Raw genomic sequence first — 22,495 nt, 5'->3', positions numbered from 1 at the left:
CTCGGTCCCTGTATTCAATATCCTATAGACTCATTAGGAGTGATATGTGCCTCGCCATAAGGGATCTAGTAGTACAAGGTCTCTTAAATCTTCATAAAGCAAATTGTCCTATAAATACTAGGACCAGAGACTGAAATCTACTTAATCAAATACACAAAATGAGGTGGAACAAACTTCTTCAAATTAAGCAGTGCAAGTCACCATCGTCCTTCAAAAGGGAGCTAGATAATTGGATAGGCATTCATAAATCCACTTAGATTGACTGGACTGTCCCTCTTTTAAAAGGTAGGTAAAGGCCTGGGATGGACAAGTGTTAATGGACCCCTGGCTCAGATGTCCGGTATTTTCTAGGATTCTGTCATTTGGTCATGAAATGTATACATGTATGGGTCTATATTATATTCTGGAAAGCCGTCAATGTCGAATCAGACATTGTCGACATGAGAATATCGAACGGTCAATCTCGAGTGTCTAAACAGAAATCTCCGTAAGGGGAGATTTCCATTTACTGCAATGTAGTGCTGTCTCGGAGTTGGTATATTTAAGTAGCGGGGGTGTGGGGGGGTGCAGGGGGTCTTGCCCCCCTGTTTAAACCCATTGGTGTATGTTTTTTTGTGCTTTTATAAGGTAGATGTTTAAAGATGTCGACCATATGGTGCCAACCATATGTTGTTCGATGTTTTCAAACGTCAATCTTATAATATAGACCCACATGTACACAGCATTCCTTCAAGCTTCTCTTTTTTTCTTTCTTCACTCTCCTCATTCTCTCTCCTCCTGCTACTTAATACATTTCTCTGCTTAACATTTCCAGATTATCTGACTGTATATATAACAGCAATTACATATTATTCTTGATGTTTAACTGTGCCTATGATATGCAACCATACTAACACATTACAGCAACCTGAGCTGAGCCTGAACTAGTAAGTATTGATCAATACGTGATAAACAAATCTACAAGACTAAAAGTAACTTTGTACTGGAAAGCCATATTTGCTTTCTAGGGAAGACAGATGGAGAAGAAAACCAACATATATGCTAACTAAAATTCTTATTAAAAATAAACTGCACAGTTTTTGTGTACTCCACCTTGTATTACATGAAAATCTTTCGAACTAACATCATGACACTGACAAGTACAAATGTCATAGTTGGGATAAATTTGTTAAATTCATGGAGCTTCCAACTGTTGGTCAAGCAATGAGTAGTTTACATGTAAAATTGCAGACTTCAAAAAAACATACTATAGGATGCAAACATGAGGCAAAAGCCTTCTGGCTCTCCTCACAGGTAGGAAAATAGAGACCAGAGAAAAAGGCTTGTTAAAATTGAGACAGCAGCCTTTTCCTGGGAATATTTAAGGACTACACTACATAGAAAAAAATGACTTTCCAACTGTCTATCCAAAGTGTTCTTTGACTTCTAAAGTGGCAAGGCCACATGCTTACAGAACATGTGAACTATATCCCTGTGTTTACAAGAGTTTTCTACCATCCCTCCCCTCAGGCATGAATCTAAGACAGATTTTCATTTACCAAAGCAAGCCTCTACTTGTCAGCTGCTGAAACTGGAATGAAATACACTAAGCTAGCTAGGGTGTAATGACCAGAATTGAAACAGTTTTGGCTTGTACACCCTGGAAAGAAAGAATTGTAAGAACTGTCTGTTCTTTTTACTTGTACACAAAATAACTGTCATAACAAATGATGTACCTCAAAGGTGTACAAGGGAAATTCAATAGGAGTATATTTCCTTAGAAAAGTAGATAAATATTGCAAACTGAATTCTGATCTCAATGCAGAAAAAAAGGTATTCAGTCATTGAAAGAGGAAGGTTAAGTTTCAATAGAGTTATGATCCTCTTGATGCAACGTGGACTTGGGCCAAGTGCATGGTGGTTAAAAGACCAAAACAAACTTCACCCTAAAGAAAATTTCAGTTTTGACTAGGCTTTCTTCTGTGAATGCGTCTTGGAAAACAAATATGGCTACACCATAACAACAAAAATACAAGCATTAGTGTCTTTTTTCAGTGTCAAATGAGTAATCTCAATAGGCTCAAGGGTACCTCTTTTAGGCATGACCTTGAAGTACTGCCTGGTTGAGGAACTTGCTGAGTCGCATAGTATATAAGCAGAGACATCAAACCTGGGACTGCAGAATGAAGCTTACAAGCATCAAAATGCCTTAACCTGAGCAAACCTACCACACAACTGCAAGTACTGCCATACCCTCAAGAAGAAAACCAATCCAGAACTATACCTAAGAGGCAATAAGGTGAGCAAAACCTCTGAGAAAAGTAAAATTTCCACCCCAGGACAAATGGACTCATTCTGCCTATATGCAAAACTGAGACTGAATAAGCAATTGGTTTATTGACAGAGATCTATTACAAAAGAAGATGTACTTTTTCCAGTGGAAGCTGCAGGAAAAGTGAAATCAATTGTCCTGACCAAATGGTAACAAAAACTAGTAATGGTAATGGCAATTTTATAATGAGATGAGGCAAACTAACTGGATTGCAGGGAAATAAGGGATGTGCAGAAGTGGCAGCCCTTCCAATACACGGATTACGTCATTTAAAAAAAAAACATGCCTCATGCTCTGACTTGAATAAGGATAAACTGGGCATTTTTTTTAAATTCAAGCTAACATGATTGGTTGACCTGCTAAGGTAAATGTACAGTGGGATATATCTATGAACACTCCAAGCGGCAAATACCTGCAAACAACTGAGATTTGGCATGCTGGTATTACAAAGAAATGGAGCTTCTGTCACAGAATGTTAATCTGTAGTGTAATCCTTAATCAACATGGTTGTCCTAACACAGTGAGTACTTCCTTATTTATAAACAGGTGTACTACGTAAACTGTAAAAGGACCTAGGATTACAGTATTTGCTATGTAGAGGACTACTTTCACTCTGAAATTATTCATACAGAGGCTTGACTTTCATGATTCAGCTAGCTCCCGTTTTAATTCTCTCTACATTCGTATATAGTTATCTCAATTCTGGTGTGCACTGGAAGCTGCAAGGTCTTTTAATTTTCACCTATTCAGTACAAAGGAAATATGTAAATATTCACTTGTCAAAGCTGTTGCCCGAGGGTAGCTGGCCTAAGCAACAAGAGACATTGGTTCCAAAGAGTTTTGAAATGCTTATCGCATCAACACTACATGGATTTCTTTTATTGCAAGTAAAGCAATAGCAATTCAATCTGTTCCCAGACTAAAGACTGAGGCATTATAGACTATTTCAGGAATTCCAGACAACTGGATATTTGTGAAAAGGACAGCTGGATGCAAGCTTCTACAGTGAAATAACAGACACTTAAAAACTGTATTAATTAGATCTATGGAGGGACCTCTCCTCAATAAATCCTTCAACAAGATTCATACTCTCTATCAAACACAACCTTGCAATTTTCTCTGAAAAGACAGGCTGAAATTGGTCAGTTGTTATCAGTGCTATACAATGGTCAACAAAACTAAATAAAGAAGTAATCCATACTGTGAATATGCACCCAGTTCAGCACATGCTAAATTACAAGGAATTTCAACAGCTCAAGTTTGATTTTTAGGGGTTCTCCAAGTAAAGGAGTGAATTTTGGACCCATCAAGGATATCATCTTCATATATCTAACAGATTCATTTTATCAGTTCACCTACTAGAGGTCTCTTCTTGATGTTGACAGAGCCATTGTTGGATAGTACTCATTCACTGACTGGAATTGGAATGTAGCAATTTTTTTAAGCCAGTCTTACATCAGTATCAGATCAGTCAATGCACATTTAGATGTACTGTGCTGGTTATGCAAGTGTGGCCACCTTCTGAGCCTCCAGTTTGCACCCCCACCCCCGGATGATACCAAAGTACCTTGTAAAACTCAAGATATAATGCCAATCTGACACGATACTAAACAACCACTCTTCTCTGTGGGAATGGTCACTGGCATTCCTGACTCATACAGGAAAAATTTGGTTATTGTAGTTAATATGAAAGATTCTACTTACTGGGTCCTTACTTGCACCAAATCCCAAGCAGTACCATTGGGGAGGAAGGAGCAAGACGACTGACCTTTGCCAGAGCTCAGATGGTTGCACCTTGCAGAACATGCTTCAAAAAAGTGGCCTAACTCTCAAAGTCATGATCAAGACAATAATGCCTAGTGAAGGTGTATAAAAAGGTCTAACTGGCTACAGAAGAAATGTTTGAAATACAGCTCATTAATGTAATTCTGGGACTCAAGTTTGAACCCTGGAATTTTGAAAAAAGCCCAAAAAATGCAAGAAAGCATGGGATGATGAACATCACTGTTTTCCTTTAAAGCTGTTTTTTGCAGGGGGCATGCCCCACTCTCCATCCCACATCCTCCAAGCTTATATATACCAACTTCAAGATTAATACACATTGGAAAAAAGGAATAATTAAAAAAGAGAGTAATCTTGAACTTGATATGGAAAAAGTAGACATTTAAAAAAAGAGCAATCTTACTTAATGTGTGTTAAATCTGCATTTTCAGTCACACTGTTCCTGGACGCGCACTAACAAGTCTTGAAATATCAAACAATTACCCAGCAATACAGACATTCTTGAAGTAAGCAGTGGAGGTGGCTTACAACACTAGGAGTGCATTTTGACTGCAACATTTGTCAAAAGGGTTACCTTACTGACATAAAAATTGAACACACTGAATATCACAATGCATTTATGAAAAATTGGGTTAATCAGTTTATTTTATTCAACTCCTAAATTTATTTCAAAATGCAACTAGTTACTTCAAAAAGACTGCATAACTGCAGAACTTTCTCCTCACCCCAAGTTTTGTGCAGTCTTGGATTTGGTATATTAAAAGACCCATGTCTGGGTGTGGGGGAGGAAGGAAGCTAAATAGCTTGCTTCCCTACAAAAACACATTTTATTATGAAATTATGTTTTAAAGTCAATGATGTGCATTGCTGCCATAACAGAAATGGAAAGTATATGTAGTTACCATAACGCTGGATCATTTTCATCCTAGTCTGTCTCATATGATGGTTGGGTATGGAGCCGCTTACCTGATGTGATCCAGCCATCTGCTAGTACTCAAAATGCTGAATTTCTTCAGATATTTCCTCCCTTAATTCCCCTTCATCCTAGTCTGTCTGGCATCATTGTTGGGTACTCAGCCTCTTGAATGATGATGCAATCCAGCTATCTGTTACTACTCCTGGCCTCAAGCACCTTCAGATATTTCCTACCATAATTCCCTTGTGCCCTTCACTAACCTCACATCAAGTCTGCCGGCCAGAAAATGCATAAACTATAGACTGACTGTCAAAGAATGGAAGGAAGAGGGCTTCAGGTTAGTCTACAGGTCCCTTGAAATGAGATGACAATTTGGCAGGGGGAAGGAGGGACTGTTGTCGTATCAGACAGACTAGGGATTAAAATGATCTAGCTTTACGGTAAGTATATAATTTCCACATCTTATTTCATTCATGCCATCTGAGACTATTGGGACAGAATCCCAAGCTCCCTGAATCTTAGGTGGCATTACAGGAAAACTTTCAGAATACCAGCTCTAGACCTATATACACCTCCAATTTACATCTGACAAAGCAAACCATGTTGTTGTAGCACAAATTTCATCATCAGAGGAATTTATGAAAAAGGCAGTGGATACTGAAACAGATCTGGTGGAATAAGCCTTTGGTTTAGATGGTAAGGTTTTATTTCTGGAAGAGTACACAAGGGTGATATAGTCAAAAAGCCATTTTAATAAAATTTGATTAGATGTTTTCTTGCCCATTTTGTTGACAACAAATTAAATGAATAACTGAATCTTTTTCTAAATGGTCTGTTTCCATGGGGGTAGAACCGGAGAAGTCACATTCAGAGTATTTAAAAAATACTCTTTTTGAAATGGTTAGGAAAACACTGGTAGATGTATTATAGATTTAGGTTCCCCTGACACTACTTTTGGAATAAATAACGGGCTGGCTATCAGGGTGACCCTATCTTCTTGAAATACTAAGTATAATGGAACAGATGACAATGCATGTAGTTCTGAAATCTGTCTGGCTGATGTAATTGCAAGCAACAATAGTGTCTTGCAGAACAAAAACAAAGTCAGTAGAAGAAGCTGGCTCAAAGGGAGATTTATCTGGAATGTCTAGGACAAAACTGAGGTCCTAAGGAGAAGTAGGATCTTTTATTAGTGGACACAGAAGAAATATTAATGCAAGTTCTACTTTAATGGTAGTGTAACTAGATCCTACCTCATATAGGGTTAAAAGGTATTATAAAACTTCTGGGATGGAGGCAGAAATGGGTATGAGCCTTGCTCTGCAGCACAAGCAGAGAAACATTTCCATTTACTCTTGTAGAGTAGGCTTGTAGGCTTTTGTGAGGCAGACAAGATGTGTAACAATATCTGGGATATGGAAGGGTTTTTGATCGTTATGAGAACTGGACAATGCAGTTAACATCAGGTTCTATACGTCTGGGTGAGATTGGTGATACGGTTGTGGATCTGGAAGCCATGGGGACTACCTCAAATGAGGCTTGAGCAGAGGAAACTGAATTTACCTGAACCAGAGTGGGGCAATGAGTATTGTTGCAGGTTCTACATAGGAGAGTTAATGTGCCTCCTTTTACATGTCTGATTCCTGCGAACCTCAGATGGTAGCTGAATGGAATCCCCCTCAAGACTATGAGTGAACCTGTGGTGGATTCTTGAGTCTTTCCATTTTACTTTGTCCTTAGGAGCCATAATGAATAGGCTGATAGGGGTGCGTCAAGGGAATCAGTGAAGGCTCTATTGGACTCCTAGAAGGGAAGGTTATCTTCTCCATAACCTCAAAAGCAGACCCCCGGGATCTATTGGTATCAGGGATCCCCTTCCCAGAGCTGACTCTGTCCTACTGAGGCAGATACAAGTGCCACTGAGGAGGGATGACCCAAATTCAAGGATCTGGATAGCTCCAAGATGAAGACTGGTGCCAATGCCTCAAATGCACATGACTCCAATACCAAATTCCAAAACTGGGACAGAAATAAAACATACCCTTAAAGGTTGCTTGACTCGACGGTACCGGATCATAGTCTCACTTTCCAAAAGATCAAAATGGGAAGAAATAGCTGGCAAACAATCACTGAAATAAATAAGCTAAACCTCATACACTGTATGACGTACATCCGAATCACCTGTGGACTTATCCAACTTGGCCAGTATAGAGTACTGTCCCGCTGAAAATTAGAATCATCACTTGGAGTCAAACAACTGCATAACAGAATGTTTTCTGGTAGCCACACTCTCCTCAGAAACCTTGTAAGTCAGTCAGCACAGCAACAGAATCTGCATCAAGAGACAGTGAAGCCAGCTGTCTATTCAGCCATGGGGGATATCAGTGTCTAGGTATGAGACAGTTTCTGTACTGACAGGGCCTTTAGAGCATAAAAGTACACTTCACTTGACCTCCACAGCGAGACAATTAAGATTTTTGATCTTCATTCCCTAAACTCTGATATTGGAGTAAATCAGTAGGAAAGGCAGTAAAGCACACAAGAGCAAAACATGTCATATGAAAAAGATCTCTCCTGCTACCAGGGCTGGCCTTTGGTCAACTGGTGCCCTAGGCAAAAGGGCTCCACACTGCCCTCATCCTGGTCTACCTACACCATACAGATTACTTTTTTCTTCCTTTTCCCCCACAGTTTCTTATTCTTCATTTTTTCCCCTGTATTCATTCAACATATTTTAAAGAAACCATTTCTTTACTACAAAAAAATAAACAAAATAAATACTGGAAAATCACCCCTGCTAGAGTGGCACCCTAGGCGGCTGCCTAGTTGGCCTACGTCGAAGTCCAGCTATGCCTGCTATCCCCTCCCCCTTGACCTGCTGCAAAAAACAAACAAAAAAAAAAAGTAGGGAAGGAAGGCATTTTCCCAGGTATCACACAAGCTGATCTCCACATTGCCCACCTCAACAAGATCTTGGGCAGACAAAGCCTCTGAATCTGGGGTGTTAAAGAAGAGTTGGAAGTCAGGTTAAAAGTACCTTTTCCACTTGTTCACTTTGCTGAGGATGCATACTTGTGAAAGGAAAATGATCCAGTATGAAATAAACAAATCTCTCTCACTTTGTGCCTCAACCTGCAAACAGACCCAAAGCTTCTTTAGTCATCCAGAAGGAAGTATACTTAATTCTGCTTTCCCCCATAGGTATTTTACTAGAGAGTATGAAAAGGAAAGTGAAGTAGAGGTAATCAATGTCTTGATCTAGTATAGGAAAATAAATCTCAAGTATCCATTTAGCCTCATACACAGCCAATCCAAACCTTAAAGGAGTTATAGTACCAGCAGCCAATAAGCACTAAGAAACTTTATAAGAACACATTCAAGTCTACTGGCAATCCCAATGAGAGGGGCTCAATCCTGTCATGTGACACACAACTTAGAAAAAAATCATAAAAGTTTTGACACTCTACATACCGAATGTAAAGTAGGGCTTCCATCTAACCATTGTTTTAGACTAACTGTAAATCACAACGAATTGTCTGGTAGTCTGGAATTAAATAGACAAACTCAATTTTTCTGTCAGCACAATGTCAGATTTAGTAAAAGTCTCACCTCAGACTGTTATGTCTTACAAAACTACCGCTTTAATGTGATACGTTTCCAGTACAAGTATGCATAAAGGACAAGAAATAAACATTCCATCTTCTACCAACACGCCCATTTACATCTGGAGTAGGTAAGAAATGGGTGAAAGGCTGAACTAGGAACAGTATTAAAGGATACGTTTTTTCCCAGTATTTTTTCCCCAATTTTTTTCCTTGGCAAAAGGTGGCAAGCTGATATTAAAGTGTCCCAAAAATACTTCAAAGTCAGTGTGGCTTAACCATTCCATTCTGAGATTAACCAAATGAGAGGCTGAGTCAGGGTGACAATGACAGCAAACCTTGAGTTGCTTATTTCCAAAAAGCCTTCCCAAAATAAGGATGTCTCAGCCAAAGAATGCCACTGATAAACAAAATCCACCGTGGACGTCACCATACATGAAACAAACTCCTCCGGCCTTTCAGCCCACTGATGTCCGATTACCATCTTCTCTCACCGACAGTGTGTGAAGCAACCTATGGCAACTTCAATGTAAGAGATGCAGGTCTTTAGCCATCTGTCTGGGAAAACAACCACATCTGGTTTGTACCAATACACACAAGCAGCAATCTTATTCATTAATCTATAAAAGTTTAAGTGGCTGAGTGTGATGTCTCCTTCTGCCCCCAAAATTCTTGTACCAGGAAGCACAAAAAATGTTGTGAGGAAAGCAAAATGATCGAAGATCAGTGTGAACATCATGCAAATAAAACATGTGTGTATTATGCTTCAATTCATAGCCTGCATATTTGGCTCCCTGCTTAGGGTTATGTTCAGATGTAGTTCAATTGCATCAATTGCTTAAGCTCACTTCAATGCACTCCCAAGGTCACCCTTGAAAATAAGTTATAATTCTCCTAACTCTGGGCAGTTGAGAGGTGTGAGGTTAGTCAACAAGTTAGTAGCACAGGGCATTACAATACATTGTAATGTAACTAGACTGCAGACATGATCCTACCCCCACAACCACCTTCTAGAAGTTGCATACTGCCTGCTCACTAATTTTTTGTTGTATTACACTCCTTTAGTCAGATGTTTAAGGCAATTTAGATTTATGCATCAAACAATTTTCATTAAACTTTGCCATATTTATTTTACTGGATTTTAAATTTGTTAGTAAAGGATAGAACTAAGGTTGCCACCCATCCCGTTGTCAGCAAGACACTCACGGGTTGAGCTGCTTCATCCCGTTGCCCGCTGTGCAAAGTAGTGGGACTTGAAAAGTCCCGCTTTTCAATCTCACTGAATTGCTGTGGAAAAGCTGCAATTACTTCCGGGTTTTCCACGGCAATTCAGTTACGTCACCAACTTGGACCTGCAAGCAAAGCTGCTGCCTGTTAGGTCCAGGTGCTTTAATTCGTGCAGCAATTGGCTGCAATTCATGAAAGGGGTGGGGATTGGGTCAAAAAACACAGCTGTAGGAGCACTTTGTTTTAAGCGCTTCTACAGCTGCTAAAAAAAAAACGAGATTTGTTTTTTTTTTGTTTTTTTTGTATTATACTAAGATTTAATTAAAAGTAACAGCATAATACAAAAATAATTTTTTTCTTTCTCTTCATATTATGTCATTGCTGAATATGTTATATAAGTGAAGGCAATGCAGATTTTAAATTTAGAGCACATGACATAATTGACGTGAATGCAGGAGGTGGAGATTGTATTATATAACTACTGAGGCAAGAGAATATTAATGGATTACATTATTCTGAGCAGATAGATGTCTTAGCCTCAGTTCTGCTGTTGGCATCAAACCTATCTTAAAAATGAAACACAGTGGTTAATCACCAAGTAAGGATCTTGTTTTAAGCAGTGTGTTTTAAGTAATGCTTCTATATGAAATGTGATCATAGGATGTTATAGTAAGAACTTATTCCTCTTTCTTTTAGAACTAAAGAAGACCTAAAGAAACACTGATAGTGTGAAAGATTGCCATTTATTACTTGTGTTTTCAGTTTTATAAAGAATATATATATATATATATATATATATATATATATATATATATATATATATATATATTTTTTTTCCTTCTAATGAGCCAGCCATCCATTCATCCAGCCAGCCATCCATTCATCTAGCCAGCCAGTCAGCCATCCATTCATCCAACCAGCCAGCCAGTCAGCCATCCATTCATCCAACCAGCCAGCCAGTCAGCCATCCATTCATCCAACCAGCCAGCCAGTCAGCCATCCATTCATCCAACCAGCCAGCCAGTCAGCCATCCATTCATCCAACCAGCCAGCCAGTCAGCCATCCATTCATCCAACCAGCCAGTCAGCCATCCATTCATCCAACCAGCCAGTCAGCCATCCATTCATCCAACCAGCCAGTCAGCCATCCATTCATCCAACCAGCCAGCCAGCCATTCATTCATCCAGACAGCCATCCATTCATGCAGCCAGCCATTCATTCATGCAGCCAGCCATTCATTCATGCAGCCAGCCAATCATTCATGCAGCCAGCCAATCATTCATGCAGCCAGCCAGCCATCCATCCATCCAGCCAGGCATCTATTCATTCAGCCATCCATCCAGCTGCTACTCCCACCAACCAGCTAGCCACTCCAGCAGCCAGCCAGTCAGCTAGACACTCCAGCAGCGGGCCAGCTAGCCACTCCAGCAGCGAGCTAAGTCAGCTTGCTGGCCACTACAGCATCCATCAGTTGTACCCATAACTGCATCTCCTTCACCGCTCCTGTGGTGACGTCATGGTAGAGGGTGTGGCCAGTGCCATACTGGCCACACCCCCATGCCCCACTTTGGCCCACTTAAAAGGTGGCAACCCTAGATAGAACACTTGATCCCACTGAATCCAGTTCAATCTCAAAATGCAATATATATATATATATATATATATATATACACACACACACACATATATATATATATATATATATATATATATATATATATATATATATACACATACATACATACACACACATACATTATATACAATCTGAATATCGAAGTTGGCTTGAGGCTATAAATGCAATAAATACATGACATGTACAAAGTGACTGACAAAATATATATATATATATATATATATATATATATATATATATATATTTATACATATAGACACACACACACATATATATGCACACACACACACACACACATATATATATATATATATATATATATATATATATATATATATATATATATATATATATATATATATATATATATATATATATATATATATATATATATATATTTACACACACATACGTACACACACACATGTAAACAGAGTGGATATAAGCATTGGCACACTGAAAGAATGAGAAAGAATACATATATATACTATTTCTGTTCAGATTTTTACACTTTCAAGTAATTTCAGTGGATGCATTTGTGTGACATTCAATTTATATAAATTATACAATATGTTGAGGAGTCTTCTACCAAAGGGAAATGTGTTACAGGGTACTGCCTGACAATATTTTTGGCATTTAAACATACATACATGTGCATATATACTAAATAAAAGACATGTGCTAAAATACTACTACAAGTTCTATACATACCTATAAAATAATTGACATAATCCTTCCGGAGCTTATCTAATCCAATTTCCAAGAACATCTGAATTGGAGTTAGTCCTTTAAGTGCAATGTTCTCCACTGTTCCATCATAAGACTGCTTTACCATTTTACTCAGCAAGCTGCTGCTTCCTCTGTGGATCTACAAATATTAGATCTCATTAGTAAAGATAGTAAAAGGAAAGTAAAGCTGTATAAAGCACTCACAATAAGTAAAAGATAAATTTTTAACATATCAGATGATTTATATGGAGATTTGGTGATGTTCATCCTCCCGCCAACTCAGAGTTCTTCGCTTTTTGGGGGAGCAACACACTGATGACACATTTCAACTAGTAAATCTAACTAACTCCCAAGTCCAGAAGATTGCTCTCTAACAAAAGTGAGCACACTCTATGCATTTTCTGCAATCCAAGTAATAACAATGAATATTTGACATAGACACTGCTAAACGTACTAGAGAAGAAAATACTTGCCTGACCTACAATGAACTCCAAGAGCTGAGACTGAAAGAATGAGTAATCCCACACAGGAGAAACTGGACAGTAGGTACTTGGAATCCATCAATTCCAGTACCCAAGCAGAACAAATAATAAAGGAAGACTGCACTGCTTGCAACTATCATTGAGAACCCTCTCTGATGGTTCATAGAACTTGGCTAAATCACAAGTGGTACAATCCACCAAGACAGAAGGATACAGAAAACAGCATGAAGACTAAGGCTCAAAGCTGTCTTGAAGAATATATGTATTAAAAAAGACAAGACTCCTAAAGTAGTGACAGACAATAATGCTTGTTGAAATTATGTGCTGAAGACCAAGAGGCCACAACACAATCCCTGCAGCGAACACATTCTTGAAATGAGCACTGGAAGCCGCCATTATTCTAGTGGCTTGTGACCACTGTATTTCCCAATGAGCTGTTTGCCACCTAAAAACAAAAGATAGCAACTGAAATTTTTTCTTGAAAAGGGCTGCTTAGGGAATGACACCCTTCCTGGATCAAGAGAGACAAACAGCTATTCCCCCTCTACAAACTGATGCAAGTGGTTCAGGTAAATTATTTAAAACTGTAATGTCTGGGAGGTGAGCAAATAATAGGGCACACTGCAGATGGTGATTAACCTACAAGAAGTCTTTAATTAGACTGAATATTAAAAGAAATCAAACCACACAGCAAGAAGCCTCCTTACACCGACTAACCAATATATAACATTTCCCTTTTTAGTTTTATATGTATGTGTGTATATATTTATTTTTATTTAACATTTGTTTACTGGGAATGTCTAACTGAGCCATAAAGGACCATTTTCAGCAAAGGCCTGGGGAGAAAAGCTCCAAGTGTACATTTGCAGAAACAACCATAAAACAAAATTATAAAACTAAGAGTATAAAACAAATACATACAGAACGACATTATAACACAAGAGTATAAAACAATAGTTACATTATACATATTGAATTAAAGATGGAAATAAGTAACAATACATATTAAAATTGAGATAATGCAATACAAAACAGTGGCGCATACAATGAAGTAGGACAAGTTGCAATAAAATAAGAAGTTATGTACCTACCATAACGTTCCATGTTAGTTGTCTTCTCTCGCCTTCTTTCTTGCTTGATGGGTTCCCACTCGGCACTTGCTAAGCTCGAGAGTCACTTTTACCAGCTCGAGGTAGCCCCATATCCCATGATGCAAGGCGGTAAGTACCCAGATCTCGTTTGATGACAAAGGGCAATAGCACCAAGCATAAACACTTCCCAAAGGAAGAAAGAAAGCCTACAGGATGGAAGAAGGACCAGCTCTGAATGGTCTTCAGCATAATAATTCCTTGTAGAAAAGGTCTGTCCAGGCCTGGGGGAAGGAGAGAAGGTCGCAAGAAAGAAGGCGAGAGAAGACAACTAACATGGAACGTTATGGTAGGTACATAACTTCTTAATGTTAAGTTGTCAATCTCGCCTTCATTCTTGCTTGATGGGACCACATCCCTAGCACCTCTATCCTGGGTGGCTCAATGGAACAGACTCTTGAGGACTGTAGAGCCAAAACTGGCTCTGTCCCTGGAGGCCAAGTCCAATTTGTAATGGGAAACAAAAGTATGAGGAGTGGCCCAAGTGGCCGCTGCACAAATAGTGTCTAAAGGAAGTCTAGCTTGAAAGGCTGTAGAAGTAGCTAAGCTCCTAGTTGAATGTGCTTTAGGTTTTGAGCACAGCTGTTTTCCCCTGAGCAGATAAATTTCAGAGATGACAGAAGAAAGCCATCTAGATAAGGTCACTTTAGATACAGGAAGGCCTTTCTTGTTATCCGCATAGGAAACAAAGAGTTGATCGGATTTCCTAAATTGTTTAGTTCTGTCCAAATAATATCTGAGTTGGCGGTGGACATCAAGATAATGTAATGTAGATCTGTTTGAATAGTTTGGAAAAAATACAGGGAGATCAATGGATTGATTCAAATTTGTCTTTGAGGCGACCTTAGGCAAAAAGGTCGGATTAGTTCTCAATGATACTCTGTCTTTGTGAAAGACCAAATACGGGGGTCGAACCGATAGAGCATGAAGTTCAGACACCCTCCTGGCCGATGTAATAGCTACTAGGAATAATGTTTTCCAAGAAAGAAATTTTAGGGAGCAAGAAACAGCTGGCTCGAAGGGGGGAAGAATCAAGGATGTCAGCACTAAATTTAGATCCCATTGAGGAGGAGGATTCCTGATTGGAGGCTTTAGCAGGAAAATTCCTTTCAAGAAGGCTCTACAAAGCCTATGGGACATAATATTGTGATCTGCGATCCCGACATGGAAGTTCGAGATAGCAGCCAATTGAACTCTAACTGTGGAAGAAGAGGAGCCTCCATGAAAAATCTCCGCTAAGAAGTCCAAAACTGCCTGAACTGGGGCAGTGAAGGGATCAATATTCTTGGCTTTAGCCCAATAAGAGAAACGTTTCCATTTGCTTGTATAAATCCTCCTGGTAGAGGATTTTAAAGAAGCTACTATGATGTCTCTAACAGGGTTAGAGATCAAAGGAAGCCTGGCTAAGGAAGGAAGTGGAGCAACCATGCTGTGAGGTTGAGAGAAGGGATAGACCGGTGCAGCTGACCGGATTGGTGAATCAGAAGATCTGGCACTGGGTCCAGATGCCACGGCTGCACCAAAAGGTGACGATGGAGGAACGGAAACCAAATTTGTCGAGGCCAATAAGGAGCAATGAGAATCATTTTGGCTCTCAAAACGGTTGCTTTCTGGATAACTTGAGGGATCAGGGGAAAAGGAGGAAAGGCATAAAGAAGTCCCTGGGGCCAATCCTGGGTCAGAGCTTCTCTGGGAGGATGGCCTGACAGAGGAAAGAGAGAGAAGAAGTCTGAGCATTTGCTGTTTTGGGGAGTAGCAAAAAGATCGCAACATGGGCGACCCCATTCCAGAAAAATCTCCTCCACTATAGATTGCTTGAGAGACCACTCGTGAGGCATGAGAATAGCTCTGCTCAATCTGTCCGCTAAAATGTTGGTTTTCCCAGGGATGTGCGTTGCTACCAGAAACCGATGAGAGGAGATCGCCCATTGCCAAAGTCTGAGCGCTTCTCGACACAAGGGGTAGGACTTGGTTCCGCCCTGTTTGTTGATATACCAAACTACAGACATGTTGTCTGTGTGGACTGCAATTGTCCCTACAGGAAGAAAGTCGTTGAGGGCTTGCAACGTTAAAAGCACCACTCTCATCTCTAGGACATTTATGTACAGGTGGTACTCGAACGGTTGCCACGTCCCATGAACCATCCTGCCCTGATAATGCCCTCCCCCACCCGATCAGGGAGGCATCCGTGGTGACAGTGGCTACCGGGGATGGGGGTACAAAGTGTCTGCCTTGGTGAATCTGGGGAGAAGTGATCCACCAAGCAAGATGATTTTTGCAAATTTGTGTCACCAGAATTTGGTGACGCATTGGAAGTTGTTGGTAAGACCACTGAGTGAACAACATCCACTGAAGAATGCGCATGTAGAAGCGAGCCAGGGGAAGAAGAGTAATGGCCGCAGCCATGAGACCTAATACCTTTAGAACCATTCTGGCCTGTACTTTCTTGTTGGCTAGAATGATCCTGACATGACTTTGAATGTCTGAAACTCTTTGGTCTGTAAGGGTAGCTGACATCCGAACAGTGTTTAAGTTTGCCTATGAAAGTAATAGACTGGCAGGGCAATAAGGATGACTTTTCGAAGTTGATCGAGATGCCCAAATGAGAACAAAGATTTATTGTGTAATCCCTGGCTTGAACAAGCTGATGCCTGGTGGTGGCTGACAGGAGCCAGTCGTCGAGATACGGAAACACCTGGAATCCTTGACGCCTCAGGTGAGCCGTAACCACTGCCATGCATTTGGTGAACACTCTGGGGCTGTGGTGAGACCAAAGGGCAGGGCTCTGAACTGGAAATGACTGGACCCCAGCCGAAGCGGAGAAATCTCCTGGAGCGTCTGTGAATTTTTATGTGATAGTACGCATCCTGAAGATCTATTGAGCACATCCAGTTGTCCTTCTGCAAGAAGGGCAGAATCGACTGAAGAGTGACCATTCGAATCTTGTCTTCCTCACAGACTTGTTGAGTCTGCTGAGATCCAATATTGGTCTCCAGTCTCCCGTCTTTTTGGGGACCAAAAGAACCTCGAGTAGATTCCGGCTCTGAATGGTCTGTTGTAACTGGCTGAATGGCTCTTTTTTGCAGTAGTTTTGAGACTTCTAACTCTGCAATTTCCCTTAGACCGGGTGGTACATCTGGAAGGGAATTTGAGGGATAGAAAGGACTTTCCTCGAAAGGAATTTTGTAACCCTCGGATATGATCGACTGTACCCATCTGTCTTGAGTGAGAGAACGCCAGGCTTCTGGGTACAGCGATAGTCTTCCCCCGACTGCCTCCAAGGAGGGACAGCCGGGCAACATCTCAGGGATGCTGAAAGGGCTTGTCAGAGAGAGACTCTCTGTTTCCCTGGTTTTGTGGACCCCCTCAGCCTCTAGAGCGTCTGTTGTTGTTACCCCTCTGCCTCTAGGGGTAAACTGACCACGTGAGTCCGGGCGTGACTCCTTGGGATTTGCGGAACCACATTTTGCCACCCTTCTGTCCTTTGGGATAAGGTCTAGAAGGGGTGGAAAAACGGACTCCTACGGCAGAAAGTTTTGCCGTCCTGCTCACACCTGGTCAACATTTCCTTCACTTGAGGGCCAAACAAAGCTGACTCATCAAAGGGAGAGTTTGTGAAGGACGCCTTAAAGGGATCTGCAAAATTACATAGCCGCATCCAGGCTTGGTGTCTAAGAGCCACACCTGTACCTGCGGCCCTACTCGCTCCATCAGCAGCATATGATATCAGCCGCATGGAGGAGTTTGCAATGGAGTTAAGGGTTCCTAGCTGTGAAGCAATTTTTTCCTGAGCCCCCGCAGCTGTAGGATCCTGCACAACTTCACCTAGCTCCTTAAAGATATCCCTTTGGAGTTTGGTGAAGTGACAAAGGTAGTTCAGCAAACGCATAGCAAAGGTCGCTGAAGAAAACATCCGCTTACCATATCTATCCATGGTCCTAGAGTCCTTATTAGGAGGATGGACAGGTACGGAAGGATCTGCAAGTTCCTTCTTGGTGGCAGCCGCCACCACCATGGCATCAGCGGGGACACCTTTTGTAAGGAATTGCTTGTTCGACGGGGCAGTAATAAATTTAGAAGGCCTCCTAGGGACAGGCTCTACAGAGTCAGGAGCAGCCCACGCCTTTCGAGCAATAACCTGCATAAGGGGGTCGAAAGGCGGAGACACCCAGTAGGTGGAGGGCCGAGATCCAAACGCCTCCAGGTATACGGACTCATCCTCAGAGGGATTATTGGTGGGCCAGTTTCCCCTCTGTCTAAGGAGTTCTAGGATGTCTGAAAAGGAGACATCCTCAGAGGGGGATCTTGGGGATCCCTCTGACTCATCTAAGTCAGTATCTGAAGTGATAGACTCGGGAGTCTACGTGTTTCCTCTTACATGTCCTCTTCCTGGAGGATCCCCGACAAATCAGGAGAATCCTCGGAAGAGGGGATATTCCCAGTGGGGAAACCTGAGGCGGAGGATCTCTGGGTCCTGGAGCAAGAGAAGTGGCAGAGATGCCAACAGGCACCATAGAGGGAGGAGCTAAGGGAACAGACTGCTGGCTGAGACCAGTGGCCAGCACACTCTTCATCACCTCGAAGGCCCCTCCCAGGAAGGTCCGAGAGAACCCGCTCAAGAACTAGGAACTCCAGGACCCACCGAAAGGAGGGCTCCGAGGCAGATGTCGGAGCCGAGCTCACCAAGGCCGAGGCTCCAAGGGAAGAGCGGGCTCGGACAAGGGTCCGATGCCACTCACCCCTCGGAGACCAGGGAAGCCCGCCACCGAATCCCTCTAAGGAAGGTCTCAAGAGGAGATAAGAGTAGAGGCTGAAGGAGCAGAAGGGGTATCTGTCCCTCAGCCATAGCAGAAACCATTCCCGAAGACTCCAACTCCAAACTCTGAGGTAGAATCGAAGGAGGAACTGCAATGGGGTGTGGACTAATAGTCTGCTGAGACGGACTATGTAGCATTTGGGCCAGTGCCTGTGACTTTAGTAATCTACTGACCACTCTCTCCAAATCATGGTCAGAAAGCCTGGATGACCTTGAAGATCGGCTCCGATGGCTCCGCTCCGAGAGGAGAGGCGGCCGAGCCGAAGTATCGGCTCCAAGGAAGGGGACCTAGACCTCTTCCTCGAAGGAACCATCGGAGCCGATGAAACCACTGAAACTGTCGGAGCCGACAACTTATCGGCACCGACAGGTAGCTTCGATGCATCGGCTCCAGCCGGAGCCGATACGGCCATAAATGTAAGGGTGTCGGAGCCGACACCGATGCCTGGGCCACATGGTGGTCAGAACCGATCGGAGCCGACACCGAAGTGGTCGAACCAGAGTCGGCACCGATAGCCATCAGTGCCGAAGGTTTAGTTAACCCAGAATCGGCTCCAGCCGGAGCCGATCTCGACTCCGAATGAGTCGGAGCCAAGGCCACAGGCTTGGACACAGAAGCCTGGGCCTTGGAAGACTTAGAAGTCTTAGATGGGGCCGACTTAGCCAGAGAGCCCTCCGGCTTAAGAAGGCCCCTCAAAATCAATTTATTTCTTCTTTCCTGCAGGACTCTCTGGCTAAAAGAATGACATATAGCACAGGAGTCCTGCAGGTGAAGAGGCCCCAGGCAGTACAGGCAAGAAGTGTGACCGTCTGTCAGAGACATCTTCTGACAGCACGAGTCACACTTCTTAAAGCCTGAGACCCTTTCTTTAGACATGGTGATAAAACACACACACACACACACAACACCAGTCCAAGAAATTAAATTAAATATACCAAAAGGTATCAATAAGAGACACACACACACACACCCTAACAGGGGGGGGGATGGGATGGGTGAAAGTCTGACTAAAAGTTATGAGGAGACAGGGAAATTTTCTGTCAGAAAGGGATTAAAACTAAGTTAAAACTAATAATTTTAAGGTTTTTTGTAAAAAGGGGCTAAAATAGTAAAGTAACAATTCACTTACCAGGAGCTGGTAAAAGGAGGACCTCATCAGCGAAGCGGCAAACGAGATCTGGGTACTTACCGCATTGCATCATGGGATATGGGGCTGCTTCGAGCTAGTAAAAGTGACTCTCGAGCTTAGCAAGTGCCGAGTCGGAGCCGAGGATCGGCTCCGAACCCATCAAGCAAGAATGAAGGCGAGATTGACAACTTAACATTACATGGTTACTGACAACAGTACTTTCAGAATAAGATACGGATACATCTTTTGCTGGGGGTGTGGTGATACATTCATTAGAGTTGAGCAAGCTGAAGTAAAAGAAACAGATTTAAAAAAAAAAAAAGCTAAACATACATAGAGGGGAGAAGAAAAACGAACAAGGCAATAAGCCTTGGGGAGAGAAAGAGGATGATGTAGGACAAGTAAATAAAGCAAGATAACTAGGGGCTCATCCAGGTGCTGAGGAAGAGCATAGCCAGTTCGTAGATAATTGGGATTTGAAAAGAGTTTTGAAAGTGGAGGGGCTAACTGTAGTGAGAATGAGTTAGGGAATTGAGTTCCAAATTTTGACGATGTGGTTTTAGAATAAGGCATTGCCATAGGTACTATTTGCTTTGATGATTTCTAGGAGGAGTTTGATGGATGAGCGAAGGGTTCTTTTGTTAGAACAAGGTTTCACTAGGTCTTTAAGTGATGGAAAATTATCCGTCTGGTAGATTATAGTGTGACAAGATTTTGAGTTGGCCTCAGGTGTAATAGGTTAGGGAGTTCCAACCAGCCTAGTTTGTGTAGAGCTGAGCAATGATATGTTTTAATTGGGAGGATGGAGGCAAACTTGACTATTTTATTGTAGCAAGCTTCCAGCTTATTTAGATTTGATTTCTTTAAGTTTATGAAAATAGGGGAGGCATAGAACAGTGTGGATAGTAGGTGGGTCTGGGCAATGGCAATCTTGGTGGAACTGGAGAGGAATGGTATGGCTCTGCAGAGTGACCAGAGTTTTATGTGAACCTTTTTGATTGTTTGGACAATGTGTAGGTCATAATGGAGGGATTTATCAATGGTAACATCTAGTAGTTAGGTGTGATCCACTGGCTCAATTCTGGTGGTGTCAAAAGATTACATGGTGAAGGGGGTGGGAGAGTGAGTTATTTTACTGGTGAAAATAGTAATAATTTGGTCGTGTTGGCGTTTAGTATTAGTTGATTGGTGGAAAGGTATTGTTCTACATCTGAAAAGGCACTGAGTTTTTTTTTTTTTTTTACAGGAGTTCAGGGATTGAGGTAGCTAAGCAGATGAGTGCCGAATCGTCTGCATATTCTATAATGCTAGATAATGTGATTGCTGAGTGGAGATAATTAGTTAAGAGAAATGGGCCAAGTATGGAGCCTTGGTGCACTCCCACTTAAACTGGTAATAGTGAGGATGTGTCATCCTGCCACTTTATGGCTTGCTGTCTATCTGATAAGTAACTGTGTAACCAAGATAGGGTAGAGGTTTACCTTTAATACCACGAATCACAAATGGGCGAGTGAGAGATAGTCGAACTACCATTTGCAAGATAGCCGGAATGCGAACTGAAAATGTGCGAATCAGTAAAGGTCGACTGTTGAGTGCTATTCGATAATTACACATTCGCACAGATGCAGTACGACCTTAAATAATGTTGCATACGTAATAACGTATGTCCGGCGTTCTGTAAAACATTTTCCTAGAACAGTTTCATGTGCATGTTGTTAGTGGCATTCACTAGTGTGGGAAAAAATCAGAATCGGACGAGCAGAGGACTATGGAGGTAACAATATATACCATTTATTAGACACAGCAAGTAAAATGATGTGGTATATATCAACAATACAGTTTCAAATATGTGCAAGCTGTATTCAGTATCATGATCAATATATGTTCACACTAAATGTACTTGCATTTATATGTAATTTCAGGTAGCCATACCATGTCAAACTAACAGTTTTCATAATCTTGTGATGTTACTATGGCATATGAAGTTGTAGAAAGTGTATGAAAGGCTGTGTTTGTACAGTGGAGACGTTTACAGTTGTGAATGTTTATTACGTGTTACAGGCTGGGGAAGGAACTTCGCAGGAATATGCACCAGGCACAGTTAATGCAGTATACAGCACAAGTAGGACTCAGAAGGGTCGGGAAATGTTGCTAGTTGACGGATATCAGTATTACCAGGAGAAGGCTGTTGAAATCAAGCAATATTGGTGTTGCACAAGAAAAAATAAACAAATGTGTAAGGGGAGATGCGTAACTGAAAGAGATGTAAATGGCTATAGGCTGATGAAAAGCATGCCACAGTACCATGCCCCTGATGTAGTGCAAGAGGAGGTGATGAGAGTAAAAGAACAGTCGAAACGTCGTGCTAAGCAATCTGTGGAGGATCCCTGTAAAATAGTTGCTGAAGTCCTAGCTGGTACATCTAGTGATGTTGTCAATGAGTTACTAAATACAAGTGCCCTTAAACAAACCATTGGGAGGCAGAGGTATAGGAAGAAATTGGAAATGTGTAATGGCTTCCATAATCTTAGGGAACTGAGTGCTGACATGCTACCTTTGAAGACCGGTTCCTTCATTATTGAACATAGTGCAGATAACGAAGGTGATACCAATGTTGTTGTCATAACCACAAGGGATAATTTGAATATGCTTTATGAGTCAGAATACCTCATGGCAGATGAGACCTTCCCAATTAGCACTACTGAATGTAAACAA

The 22,495-nt window shown here is 41.6% G+C and overlaps 1 protein-coding gene across 1 annotated transcript in view; it reads right to left on the bottom strand.

Annotated features, from left to right (window-relative positions):
• Positions 1-22,495, bottom strand: part of ZWILCH (zwilch kinetochore protein) — a 1,326,642-nt gene that overhangs the window by 321,433 nt on the left and 982,714 nt on the right. Inside the window, exon 13 of the mRNA XM_044077868.1 lies at positions 12,187-12,343. Coding sequence (XP_043933803.1) covers positions 12,187-12,343 — 157 coding nt within the window. The remainder of the gene's footprint in view (positions 1-12,186; positions 12,344-22,495) is intronic.

Source organism: Protopterus annectens, chromosome 7.part0 (genome assembly GCF_019279795.1).
Source record: "Protopterus annectens isolate FY-2018-M chromosome 7.part0, PAN1.0, whole genome shotgun sequence".
In the NCBI taxonomy this organism is placed as follows: domain Eukaryota; kingdom Metazoa; phylum Chordata; order Ceratodontiformes; family Protopteridae; genus Protopterus; species Protopterus annectens.
The sequence above is the reverse complement of the archived record's forward strand: the minus strand, read 5'-3'. Positions and strand labels throughout refer to the sequence as shown.